This window comes from Paramormyrops kingsleyae, chromosome 10 (assembly GCF_048594095.1).
Source record: "Paramormyrops kingsleyae isolate MSU_618 chromosome 10, PKINGS_0.4, whole genome shotgun sequence".
In the NCBI taxonomy this organism is placed as follows: domain Eukaryota; kingdom Metazoa; phylum Chordata; class Actinopteri; order Osteoglossiformes; family Mormyridae; genus Paramormyrops; species Paramormyrops kingsleyae.
In genome coordinates this window covers 5025203-5038617 of record NC_132806.1, presented here as the reverse complement: position 1 = coordinate 5038617, position 13415 = coordinate 5025203, and the positions used below count along the sequence as shown (strand labels likewise).

At 47.7% G+C, this 13415-nt stretch overlaps 1 protein-coding gene and 1 long non-coding RNA gene across 4 annotated transcripts; one reads left to right on the top strand and one right to left on the bottom strand.

The window, feature by feature from the left end:
• Positions 1-341: 341 nt before the first annotated feature.
• LOC140593236 (uncharacterized) lies at positions 342-11208 on the top strand. Of its 3 annotated transcripts, XR_011993491.1 has the most exons (12): positions 342-370; positions 1279-3970; positions 4046-4114; positions 6607-6663; positions 7348-7473; positions 7556-7690; positions 7969-8037; positions 8468-8616; positions 8721-8832; positions 9395-9459; positions 9543-9702; positions 9937-11208. XR_011993491.1 is itself a non-coding variant. In XM_072717184.1 (4 exons), the coding sequence occupies exons 1-4, from the start codon at positions 8611-8613 to the stop codon at positions 10117-10119; spliced, it is 366 nt and encodes a 121-aa protein (XP_072573285.1). In that variant the 5' UTR covers positions 7772-8610; the 3' UTR covers positions 10120-11208. The 3 variants fall into 3 exon arrangements, 1 of the variants encoding a protein (XP_072573285.1); XR_011993492.1 differs by lacking the exon at positions 9543-9702; XM_072717184.1 differs by lacking the exons at positions 342-370; positions 1279-3970; positions 4046-4114; ... (2 more) ...; positions 7556-7690; positions 9543-9702 and having other exon boundaries at positions 7772-8616.
• On the bottom strand, positions 1035-2131 carry LOC111839951 (uncharacterized). The gene is made up of 3 exons (XR_002837236.2): positions 1906-2131; positions 1630-1713; positions 1035-1482 (listed from the first exon to the last, which is right to left on the bottom strand). It is a non-coding gene; the product is annotated as an uncharacterized lncRNA (long non-coding RNA).
• Positions 11209-13415: the final 2207 nt, after the last annotated feature.

Here is a 13415-nt window from a genome sequence, read left to right as displayed (position 1 = left end):
TTTCACCAGCCCCACTTCTTTTCTTACTACTGAGCCACTAGGCCTTATATTGACCAAGACAAACTATAGCTCCTCCCCCAGGTTAGCCCCATTAAGCAAAATAATCAATTAACCCAATAACAGCAAAAATCAAACAAAACAATAAATCAAGCAAACAAACAAATCATACCCAGACATACAAAATAATTATGTTACATCAAAATACATTATAGTGTTATTAGAAACAGCAAAAAGACCAACACACAAAACACCCCCGTCACATTGGACTTAACCCTCGCCCCTACGGGAAACCCCGCTATTTACATGAATTGGACCAGTCCCTCGGTTTCGCGTCCGAAACCAGGAAGTAAGCAGCCACAGTTTAATATCGGTAAGCTAAACAGAATCTAAAAATGTTTCAGCAGTTTTACCAATAAATGTAAATGATCTTGAAACCGCCAGTGTGTAAGCTGCATCCCGGGTTACCCTTAAAGGTTAACACCGATGAAAATGAAAAAAGAATTTTGAATATATAATTAACAAGTGTTTGTGCTCGCATAGCCGCAACTAATAACACCGGTAGGCCTTTCCCTGTGTACCAGAGGCTATGCTTAGCACAACATACTACGTTTATGGCAAGTAGTGATAAATGGCAATAGAAAAATAAACCAAGAGATTAAACAGTACATATGAAAAAGTGAAGAAGTAGTACCACGACCAGCGTCCGGACAGCATGTTGGAAAATGCCGGCAAATGGCTGCCTGCAGGCTGGTTAGCTGCGTAAGCGTCACAGCTCACCCTGTGACAATATTGTTGTGCCGAGCGGGGATTGGAACGGAGACAAAGGCGCAAACGTCAGGGTATCGGGGAATACGGGGTTTAACTACAGGTAAGGCAGGCAAAACGCAGACGGACAATATAATGACCGGACTGGGAAAACAAACTGAAATGCGGATGAAATACAGAGGACTAATGACAACAACCAGAAACAGCTGATCACATGGGGATTCCACATGGGGTTAACAAGGGGGCGTGGCTGCATTTATTTTCTGACTTTACAAATTACTGTTTTGATAAATGTGCTTATGTTACGCCCCTGTAAGGGGAAATATAAAGAATTGACACGAGAGACATTGTTGCTGCCTTCAGGTTCAAACTGTAATGAATAAATCGCAACATTACATGTTCATCAAACTTACAATGAATGTATGGATGCATTATATTTCACCAATGCACAACACACAACATGCACTGTTATTTTAACAGTTAACACTCAGAGAAATACATAAATGTACCCAGCTCTCCCCACAGCTCCTGTGTACCCAGCTCTCCCCACAGCCCCGCCGGCCCAGCATGAACAGCAACAGCCTTCGATGCTTCAGCCCCCGCTCCCTCCCATCACAGATCCTCCTGCATACAAGCCGAGGGAGGAGGAGGGCGCAGGGGGGGGGAGAAGCAGGCCCGCGAACAGGAAAGCAGTGGATACAGATAAGAGATGGCTCCCTGAAAGAAAGAAAGAAGAAGCGGACAAAGTGGGACACAAGTGAAGAATCCAGCAACCCTGAGGAAAAGCACAGTGATGACAAAACAGGGCTAAGGAGAAATCAGACACTGGCAAGAAAAGACAAAGCGGACAAGAAAGGTCAATACCCTCTCATCCAGATGCTGAAGCCGAGGACTGGAGGGATGGTGCTAGTCCAATGGAACCGGGACTTAGCTCGTCCATTACATCTGCTAAAAAAGGCACGCAGACAAATTAATATTTGTGATGCTATCAAGGAAGCTCTTGTGGCTTTGGGCACTGAACATTCCATTTTGAAGGGACAGGGTTATACAGCACCTGATGGATTGTGGAGGAAAATTGTGACTGAGTGTGGTGAGGTCAACAGGCAGACATTATTATGACTACTGGAGAAGAAGACCCACTGAAACAGAAGATCCAGATGATGATCTAGATTTATTTCCAAGCTGGTCTCCGCTGTCTCCATCTTCCAATTCCAAAGAAGCCCATCCTGCAAAAGCCTGCTGTCTGCCTGACACTAAATCTGACAGTGAAGAAACATTATCAGTAACCTGAGGTGCCCCTTCAAGTGTACTGCATAAAACACAACCCAATATCTGTTGACACAGCAGTAGAACTGCTTCGTCATGTCAATAAGCAGAAAGTGAGCACACTCCCACCCACAAATCCCAAGTCAGGAGAAGTGCATATGTACATGTATCAAGGTGAGTGTGAGAAGCAAGATTGGAGAGCAGATCATATCAGGTGGAACAATAGGGGAACAAAGACCCTCTCTCACCCACTGGGCCAAGTGAAAATTCGCTATTTCTTGGTAAAGAGTGAAGGGAAAGTCTTCAGGAAAAGGTCATACGAGCTGGTGAACAAGCCATACTTCTTGATTCAGTATACAGGAGATGTGGAGGCATACATACCTAAACCACATGGAAATTCAGAAGAGTCTCAGCAACCTTTTGTGCGAACTGCCCCTAGTATCATGAAAATGATCAAAGATAAGAAGAATCTGCCTCCATCGCAGGTATACCATGAATTGATCAATAGACCATTACAAAGCAAGCCCCATCTAGACACTCACTTTCCCAGGGACATGAGTCAGGTACAAAACACTGTCAAACGTGCTCGACTGGATAGCATGCTCAACCCCCATGACGTAAGTGCTACATACATATTATGTGAGTACCTGAAAGATTTTGTACAGGACATGCGTGTCTATCCACATGTGTCCGTTGTGGCAGTTGTTCCTGGAATGATTGCTGAATTCAGGCACATGATGGCCAACACTGAGCACCCACATGTCCCACATGTAATTCACTATGACACCACTTTAACTTGGGGAACTTTTATGTTTCACCATTGCTGTACCACCACGCCAGTTTTACCGAGTGTCCTGTAATTCCACTGGCATTTCTGCTACATCAAAACAGGACAGAGAAAACACACTCAGCATTTTTCTCTGATTTGGCCACCATTCTACCAGAACTGAATTCTCACAAGTTTGTCATATGCACTGACCATGAGACTGCCATTGATAATGCCATCACTCAAACTCTTCCTAAGCTTTCCAGGGTAAACTGCTGGAATCACCTCCTCCGGAATGTCAGGTACCAGATACAGAAGCTGAGAGGGCAAAAAGATGACGAAGAAGTGTATGTTGAAAATATCAGACACATTCTTCAGTCCCAGACTGAAAAGGAATGGAATTATAACCTAAAATGGTATTCCATGACCTGGAGTTTGGCGTTTAAGGAATACTTCAGAGTCAACCTTGAAGCGCATGTAAAAAGGAGTGCAACATTTGCCCTCAGAAATCTAGGACTTATGCTCTCTGAAATAACAAACAATGCCTCAGAGAGCTTCAACAACACTCTAAAAGGAATGGTTGAATGGAAGGAGGTTCGACTAGAAAAAATGGTTTGGTCTTCATTCCACCTTCAAACATATTATGTAAATGAAATCATGAGAGGCCAATGCAATGTCGGCAGCTTCCACCTGAAAGACCCCTGCATTGCAGTCACACCTGACCAACTTCACTTTCCAGACAATGTTCTTTCACTGGAGCAAATTGTGGCCCTACATAAGAAGAGTTCCACCCAAGAACAAAACATTAAGGCATTGGAGTCAGCAATGTCAACAAGGCAGTCAATGGCAGAGCTCATAATAAACCAAAATAAAATAACATTAGACCTAAAGTCTAAATCATTCATAGTGACAGGTTGGAGAGGAGACAAATACATGACCTCGTTGGCACCAGTTGAACACTGTTCTTGTAATATGGCACAGCAATGTTGTCATATTCTTGCCGCCCAAATGGCAGTTGGGTTTGAACAGAAGAAACCCAAAAAAACTTTCTTCCAGTTAAAAAAATTGGTGAGGAAAGTTGAGAGGAGAAGATCTGGGTTGAAGGGGCCAACGTCAGAAAGTACAGTGCTGCCAGCACCAGATTCCCAGGCTAGTCAGGCGATTCCATGTGAGGTAAGAGAAAATGTTGTTTTCACATTTGTTTTTCCAACATCTACATTGCTTAATGCTTCACGTTTAATATTACAGTTACAGTCAAGCACTGCCACACAGTATGATGGCGTACTGGAACCAGATGTCCCAGGACACATGAGTAAAGTAAGACCAAATGTTGCTTTTACTCTTTCAATAACAGTTAAAGTAAATATTGCTATCTTAATAAGTTATTGTTAAGGAAATTGTCACGCACTACATTAAGAATTGGTATGGGCTATTGTCACACCCCGCTCCGTCCGCTCCTAATGTGTGCAACGCCCACCTCATTACCTCGTGTTCAGCCCTGATTGTGATCACCTGTGTCCTGTTATTTCTGGCTTGTCTCTTGTATTTAGTCCTAGTCTCAGTCAGTCTTGTCAGATCTGTCATTGTAGTGTCTCGTTAATGTCCAAGCGTGTCTCTCCTTGGATTATTAAAACCCCTGTTTACCCAACTTCCTGGCTGTTCTCGTCTGCTTCCCGGCTCGCCGTCTCCGAACGTGACAGAATGACAGATCTCCCTCACACGCTCAGCGCTGCCAGGGAGGATCTCACCCTGGACGAAGAGGTCATTTGGTGGACCAATATGCTGGAACTTCAGGGGGATCCAGTGGCCCGCCCGCTAGTGGAGAGGTGTTGGGTGCTCCTGAAAAGGAGGTATGACATTGGTGAAGAGCAGCTGCGTGCAAAGGTGGGAGAACACCTTAAGCGGCTGAGGGAGAGAGCGGCAGTCTGGCTGTCTCCCCTGGGGTACACCACCTGGGAGCCGCCCCCCAACTCACCACTTACCTCCATCCCGGTTGCTAGCAAGCCGGAAAGGGCTCCAGCCTCAACCCCACCGCGAAAGACGTCTCTTCAGCGGCGCACGACTGAACGTAACGCGGCTTCTGCCGCTCAACCCCCCTGCTCCGGAGAACTACCCTGGGTCCTAGAGAGCCCCGCTCGTCCCAGAAGGAAGAGGCGCAGGTAAAAGAAGAGAGCCGACCCGACGCTCTTCCTGGGAGCATACTCCCTTCTCCCCGCCTGGGAGGACGCCGCGGATGCCGCCCGTAAAGGGGTAGTCCCAAGCGTATCTATGCCGGACCTGCTGGCTCCAGACCTGGCTACTCCGGACCTGTCAGCAGCACCGGCTGCTGCTGCCGCCTCTCTGCCAGCGGCTACACCTGCTGCTGCTGCCGCCGCTCTGCCCGCGGCACCGCCTGCTGCTGCTGCCTCCGCATTGCCCGCGGCACCACCTGCTGCTGGTGCCGCCGCACTGCCCGCGGACCCGCCTGTCCTGCCTGACCCGCCTGTCCTGCCTGGTCTGCATGCAGTCCCTGCAGCTGCCACCGCTCTGCCTGCGGCACTGCCCGAGGTGGCCACGGTTGCGCCACCTGCTGGCCGCGTGATGGCGGCGCCCCCTGCTGGCCACGTGATGGCGGCGCCCCCTGCTGGCCACGTGATGGCAGCGCCCCCTACTGGCCACGTGATGGCGGCGCCCACCGTGGCGCCCCCTGCTGGTCAGGAATTGGTGGTGCCCGCTGCAGCTCTGCCCGAGGTCCTGGCTTCACCTCCACCGGCAGCTGAGGACACCGCTCTGCCTGCGGCCACGCCCGCGGCTCTGGCTGCCCCGCCTTCGGCCACGCCCGCGGCTCTGGCTGCCCCGCCTGCGGCCACGCCCGCGGCTCTGGCTGCCCCGCCTACGGCCACGCCCGCGGCTCTGGCTGCCCCGCCTACGGCCACGCCCGCGGCTCTGGCTGCACCGCCTGTGGCCACGCCCACGGCTCCGGCGGCACCGCCTGCGGCCACGTCTGCTGCCAGCCCTACTGACTCCTTTGCCCTTGCCCCGACAAGGCCAACGCCCCACAGGACCTCGCCGTTCGGTGTCCCGCAAGGGACGGGGACATAGGCGCCGGGCTCAGGTCCCGCCCACCCTGCCCCCTGGCTTGCCCGTTCGGCCCCTGGCTGTGGCTCGGTGGCTGCCTGCGGGTCCTGTGCCTCGGGGTCGGCGGTCTCCGCCGGGTCCCCCCTGGATCCTAAGTGCCGCTTCTCGGTCCCGCCTCCGGCTCCGTGTCGGCCGCCTCCAGGCCCCCCTGCTCCGGCTGGGCGTTGGACGGCGCCTTCCCCGGCTTCGGCTGCGCCTCCGCCTGCCGCGGCTTCCGCCTCCTGCCTGCCTGCACTGGTGTTCCCTTCTGCTCCCTCCGTGTCCCCTTCGTCACTCCCTCGTCCCGTTCCCTTGGCCCCTGGGTGGTCCCCTTCTGCTCCCTTCGCACTCTCGCCTGCGGCCCCTCTGGCAGCTGCCTGTCGCCCGCCTGGGTTCCCTTGGGCTCCCCTGGTTCCTCCTCCCTTTCCCGTTCTGCCTCCTGTCTCTGCTCCTCCTCTCTCTCTGTCTCCTCCGTTCCCTCCTCGTCCCTTTGTCCCTCCTGTCTCTGTTTCTCGTCCCCCTCTGGTTCCTTCGTTCACTCCTGGCCCCTTCGTGTCGCCTGTGGGTGTTCCTGTTGTGTCTCCCTTTTCTGTCTGTCTGTCTGCCTTTCCTGTTCTTTTTCGTGTCCTGTCTTTCGTTTCGTCCTTGTTCCTGTTCTGTGTCTCTGTCTTGTTCCCTGTTCTTCGTTGATGGTTTTTGGTTTTGTCTTCCAGGTCCTGTTCCCCGGTCTCGTCTCGTCTCATCCGTCGCCTCCTCTCGGGTGCGCCCGGGTGAGCGCGCCTTTGGGGGGGGGTTCTGTCACACCCCGCTCCATCCGCTCCTAATGTGTGCCACGCCCACCTCATTACCTCGTGTTCAGCCCTGATTGTGATCACCTGTGTCCTGTTATTTCTGGCTTGTCTCTTGTATTTAGTCCTAGTCTCAGTCAGTCTTGTCAGATCTGTCATTGTAGTGTCTCGTTAATGTCCAAGCGTGTCTCTCCTTGGATTATTAAAACCCCTATTTACCCGACTTCCTGGCTGTTCTCGTCTGCTTCCCGGCTCGCCGTCTCTGAACGTGACAGCTATTCTTTCCCTTTCAGTGACTAATATGTGTAATGATTTTTACTGTAATGAAAGTAATACACTTTAAGTGACTTGAGTATAAACCATAACGAACTTAAACATATTAGACTGATACCACAGATACTCATTTGGATGTAGTTTGGGGAAACCTGCAGGAACCATCCAGATACCATTTCATTTATTCCTGGAGAGTTAAAATATGTGAGAAGAATTGTTGCCTCAATATGACTGATTCCGTAAGTTGTGATTGCTAAGAACCGTATTAAAAGTGTAACTGAAGAGATCAGACGGTTTCTGAACAATTATTGTTGCTATGCCCATTGTAATTTCTCTACAAAGTCTCTATAGAATCTCTGAGCACTTACACAAGTAACTCTGGTCTATTAATAGGTTAAAGAACTGTGGTCCAAGAAACCAAACAACTCTGTGGTAGCCAGTCTTGACAAGAGTGCCATGTTCATCATCCGTCATACAGATTTTCTTTCGCTCAAACCGAACAACTGGCTTGTTGGAGAGGTATGCTTCAAGGATCATGCTCAAACACAGTGCTTTCTCGAACTGTTCAAATGCAAATATTATGTCCATTGTTTACCAATAGACCATAGTTTTCTATCTTCACCTAATGAAGAGGGGGCTGGACCTTGAAAACAATGTCCTTGTCATGGATCACTTCTTGACTGGGGCAATTTTAGAGGGCAGACAAGATATTCAAAAAAAGCATCTGTTGAAAAGGGTAAGTGTGAAAGTCAGTGTATGTGAACAGTATATTTCATACATATCACCATATCTTCCATGTCAGATTTTGTGAAACTTCATGTGGAATAGAAGGCATAGATACATAGTGAATTTCCACCCTACCCTTATTTCTATGAAGCAACACAGATGGATCTAAGATACCTGCATCTAATCACAGGACACAGTACTACATATACAAAACAAAATCACTGCAATTTGTAATTCGGTGATATTTGACAGCCATTTAATCTCTGAGAACTGTGTTTATATTCCCAGGTATGTCTGGAAAAATGTGGGGCTATAATCGGTGCACGGAATCTTTATCACAATCACTGGGTTCTTGTGGTAAGAAGACAGTTGTGTACACAAAATGTGCATTTCTTAATTACATGTATTTATAGAGGGTCATATGGTGGAATTACTCATCCACAAAATGCTTCATTTCATCTCCACTGTAGTACCTAAATGCCAACATACACACTGTGGTGCTTCTGGATCCACAGAAGGACAATGAAATGGTGGAATCAAAAGTAGCTGCTGATTGCTTTAGGTAATGGACAGTAATTAAAAACGGGGTTGTGGGTTCAAATGATACCTCCAGCATGACCATTGGGTCCCTGAGCAAGACCCTGAACCCGAAGTAGCTCCAGGGAGACTGCTTGTGAAGTTCGGAAATGGGAGTAGCTCTGGATAGTAGGATCTGCTAAATTTTGTATATGTAAGACTAGATGGTTAAATATACAAATTGCAGTCCTACATTCTGTTCTCTTCCTAGGAAAATTGTCCTACTTTTCCAGCAACTTTTTTGCCCTACGTAATAAGCGACTTAAAAAACTGGAGCTGTGTGGGAAAAAATGGAAACCAGCCACAGTTGCACACACATTACAAAAAGACAGCTGTAGTTGTGGGGTCTTTGTAATGGAAGTGAGTATTCGCACCACAAGGATGTTTCTGTACCAGTACAACTTTCATTTAATGTGATGAAAGGTTCTATTGTTGAATAACCCCAAGTAAACTTTTGTCAACAGATGGGCAAGCAGCTTATCAACAACTTTCCTCGGGTTCCCAGTTACATCATCATTCCAGGTGACATCATTCAATGCCGTGAGACTATGGCGATGGAAATACTCAGTGGTTCAGGTACACTGCAAGTAGTGGCCTTATGTTCTCTGTCTTCAATCAAGAACCATATCTACACTATCCCTGACATGATGTTATTGTTGGCTTGCAAGTCGTACCTTTAACGTCTCCCACTGCTGTCTGCACTCCATCTGTGTCGGTACCATAGCCTTTCAGTGCTATGTGCTGTGAGACATAGGCACAGAGCTCAGCCCCTGGTCACAGGAGTTCAAATGATGATAGTAAATGTCTGTCTGCCCCTTTGAAAGGCCCTTTAGCTGGTTTCCACACTTTGGGAGTCAGACTAGTCAACTTGTACAACATAACCCACACAACAGGCTGAATGATTGTGTGGCAGACACAACTGCTAACATACACAGAGAAGTAAAGACTTCATGTGTATTAGAATGTCTTTATGAAACACTACAATTATAACTAGTAAAATAAAGGAGGAGAAGGAATCACTCATTTGTATGAGACAAAGATAACTGGAAGGCTGTGTGAAGTATGCTTGGCAAAGTTAGGGACTATGATGAATATATGTCTGCTAATGATTTGGATTCATGCTTTTATTCACCTACAGTATCTCTTGAGGAGGCTTGCCAATGGTGTGGACGCTTTCAAGACACAGATCGTGATGGTGACTGGGTAAGGACTATCAATGCACTTATACATGTATAGCAAAATACAGCTATTTGTTGTTTTGTTGTATGTTGTCAATCTTATTTTAGATACTTTGTGATGGATGCGAGAGATGGCAGCACCGTGTCTGTGTAGGCATGAAAAAGGAGCAATTTAGAAATATAGCACATGTGATGTGGCATTGCACAGCCTGTGCAGATGAGTCTTCGTCATAAAGCAGCAGCGTACTTCAGGGTCTGAAACCAAAATGTGAGTGTTGTCAGGGTGCTACACATTGGTGGTGGTTAAGGTGGCTTGGCACATGACTGGTGGGGTACCTTGGTGTCAGGCCAGTGTGTCTGGTGTGAGTGGATGTTTGTATGTGTGTGTGGCGTGTCGGCGGGGCTCAGCTTGGATGGGGCATATGTATATGGATATGTATATTAGGGGAGTGGCGATGGGCTCGGCCCGCTTCTTTACACACATGTCTGTGTCCCCACGCAGACCAACAACAAGGTCATCAAGTTCACAGATGATACGACGGTGATCAGACTCATCTCGGGCAAGGAGAGTGAGCTGGCATACAGGGACGAGGTGGAGCAGCTGTCAGAGACAAGGTCGACAACCTGCTCCTCAACACCACAAAAACAAAGGAGCTGGTCATTGATTTCAGGAAAAATAAAATAAGACATCCAGCCACTCATCATCGCCAGGGCATTTCTGGAGAGGGTATGAAATATTATGTAGCACTATATAACGTAGAATATAAGTATTATGATATTATTAATAAGCATGCCAAATACCCATGATGTATTCATTACAATGTAATCATTATAATGTAATCAACACAATGTAATCAACTGAGTATGTATTTGCACCTCATAATAGCCTAAGAGTTTTTGTTAGCTACTTTATCTTAGTCCAGAATCTATGATTATCCACCTTTATTAGTGTTATACCTTAACACTATGTCGATGGACAAATGTATTATCAACCCTCTAGTTAGATAATGTGCAACAGGTTGAAGCTGCCAAGGTTTGCTACTGAAGGAAGGGATACTCCTGAGTTCACGGCTGAGTATTTTTTAAAAACCAAGTATAGTTGGTCGCGCCACCATTATGTTCAGCTGAGGGACCAAACAGTACAAGAAATGATGGAGAAACTTATCACCCAGGGGTGTGGATTAAGGGAGAAAACAATGGGCCTCATTCACCAACCGTTCTTACGAACAAATTTGTTCTTAAACCCCACGTACACACTTTTTTTTTTTACAGAGATCCTGACATTCACCAATGTTTCCTTATCTGAATTTGTTCTTAGCTAAGACCAGAATCTACGCACACTCAAGACCATTCGTACGCACATTTGAGTAATGATAGTTTGTTCAAAATAATTGGTCATAGTAGTTTTGCTCATTCTACAGTTCATAAAACGATAATTTTAATAATTTATGACAGTAAAATATAAAAAATATTTTAAAGTGTGAAAATTATTTTCATGGTAGTAACAGTGATCATGCTGATTATTAATAGGTCAGAATCTTCGTTAATAAAGTATTCACGTGGGGTTTAAGAACAAATTTGTTCGTAAGAATGGTTGGTGAATGAGGGCCAATGATTGTGAATGGTTGGAGAGATGATGATGTTTAAGTGACAAGATATTGTTACATGATACGAACTGGTATAAAAATTGGTGTTAAACAATATTGGACACACTTCTACATGTCCAGCCTTGGTTGTAACTTCATTCTTGCAATAAAGACTGAATTTGGATCTACACGAGTGGTTCCAGACTTCTGATTTGGCTGGGGAGGAAAACACCACAACAGTTTTAGATAATCCTGCCCCGGGAACTTCCATGCATTTTCGTATAGTACAAATTGCGAGCTTTCCGGCAGTATATCACATGTCCCAGCGCAGGATTTCTACGTGCCACTTCCGTGGACTTTTAGTTTAAGATTATGGATGGCAGCTTCCACATGCTTACAGTGTACAGGGCGAAGTGCACATTTAGAAATCCTGCCCCGGGAACTTCCATGCATTTTCGTATAGTACAAATTGCGAGCCTTCCGGCAGTATATCACATGTCCCGGGACAGGATTTCTACGTGCCACTTCTGTGGACTTTTAGTTTAAGATTATGGATGGCAGCTTCCACATGGTTACAGTGTACAGGGCGAAGTGCACATTTAGAAATCCTGCCCCGGGAACTTCCATGCATTTCCGTATAGTACAAATTGCGAGCTTTCCGGTGTTATGCCGAAGATGGCGGCGCGGCAGTAGCACGCAGCGGCCGCTCCGGAGCCAAAATGGTGCTACGTTGTTTAATTCTGTGTGTAGCGCGTTTATTTTACCTGTTTATGGACAACCGCCAGACACTTTTCTTCCTAAATAACCCGGTTAATGACATCCACGATGGACTGCGGGAAAAGCTACGCGACCTCGGCTTGCTGCGTGTACCAGGCCTCAAAGCCTCGGAGTTGCCTGATGCCGGAGGAAGGAGAAGGGGACATCGGAAACGGTGCGCGAGGAAGCGGAAGCGCGGCAAGCGAGCAGGAATCTGTACTAGACTAAAAACAAACCCAAGCCGGCCGGCTCTCCCGTCCATCATCTTATCCAACGTCTGCTCCCTGGACAATAAACTGGACTACATCCGACTCCAGCAGGCTTCACAGAGTGAGGTTAGAGACTGCTGTGTCTTTGTTTTCACGGAGACATGGCTCAGCAACAGAGTACCGGACGCCGCTATTCAGCTAGACGGGCTAGCCTCGTTTCGCGCCAACAGAAATGCAGCTCTGTGCGGTAAGACTCGCGGTGGCGGCTTGTGTGTTTACATCAACACGAAATGGTGCAAGAACTCTGTGCTAGTTTCTAGTTATTGCTCATCGCTGGTGGAGTTTGTGACTGTTAGATGCAGACCTTTTTATTTACCACGGGAATTCACCACTGTTTTCATTATTGGAGTGTACATTCCACCTAGCGCTAATGCTAAGGAAGCGCTATGGGAACTGTATACAAAGATCAGTGAACTGCAAAATACGCACCCGGATGGACTGTTTATTGTTGCTGGAGATTTCAACCATGCAAATCTCAAGTCAGTGCTTCCTAGATTCCATCAATATGTGGACTTTGCAACGAGAGGGGAAAACACGCTGGATCTTGTTTACACAAACATCCCCGGCGCATATCGGGCAGAGCCCCGCCCCCACCTCGGCTACTCAGACCACATCTCTGTTATGCTAATTCCAGCATACAGACCACTCGTCAGGCGTTCAAAACCGGTTCTGAAGCAGGTGAAAACCTGGCCAGCAGGAGCCATCTCTGCTCTCCAGGACTGTTTTGAGAACACTGACTGGAACATGTTTAGGGTGGCTGCAACTTACGGCGACTTCACCGACTTGGAGGAGTACACGTCATCAGTGACCAGCTACATCAACAAGTGCACCGATGACGTCACTGTCTCCAAGAGCATCATCTCAAGACCCTATCAGAAACCGTGGATTACTGCGGAAGTGCGTGCATTTCTGAGGACCCGAGACTCTGCCTTCAAAGCGGGAGACAAGGTGGCCCTTAGAAGAGCAAGGGCCAAACTTTCTCGGGCCATCAGAGAGGCGAAGCGCGCACACGCCCAGAGAATCCACAACCACTTCATAGACAGCGGTGACACACGGCGCATGTGGCAGGGCTTACAAGCCATCACTCACTACAGGACGACATCACCTGCCTGTGACGGTGACGGCTCCCTCCCAGATGCACTGAACAACTTCTACGCTCGGTTCGACAGGCAGAACGACGTGGCGGCAAGGAAGTCCACCCCCCCTCCGAACGACCAGGTGCTGTGTCTCACTACAGCTGATGTGAGGAATACTCTACGCAGAGTCAACCCACGTAAAGCTGCTGGACCAGACAACATCCCAGGCAGAGTGCTCAGAGAATGTGCAGAACAGCTGGCAGATGTTCTCACCGACATTTTCAACATCTCTCT

What these genes read in the sequence shown, in the direction of transcription:
- LOC140593236 (XM_072717184.1), top strand. An exon ending in GGAAATACTCAGTGGTTCAG is followed by an intron (nt 8,833 to 9,394) that starts GTACACTGCAAG and finishes ATTCACCTACAG; the next exon opens with TATCTCTTGAGGAGGCTTGC. An exon ending in CAGATCGTGATGGTGACTGG is followed by an intron (nt 9,460 to 9,936) that starts GTAAGGACTATC and finishes GTCCCCACGCAG; the next exon opens with ACCAACAACAAGGTCATCAA.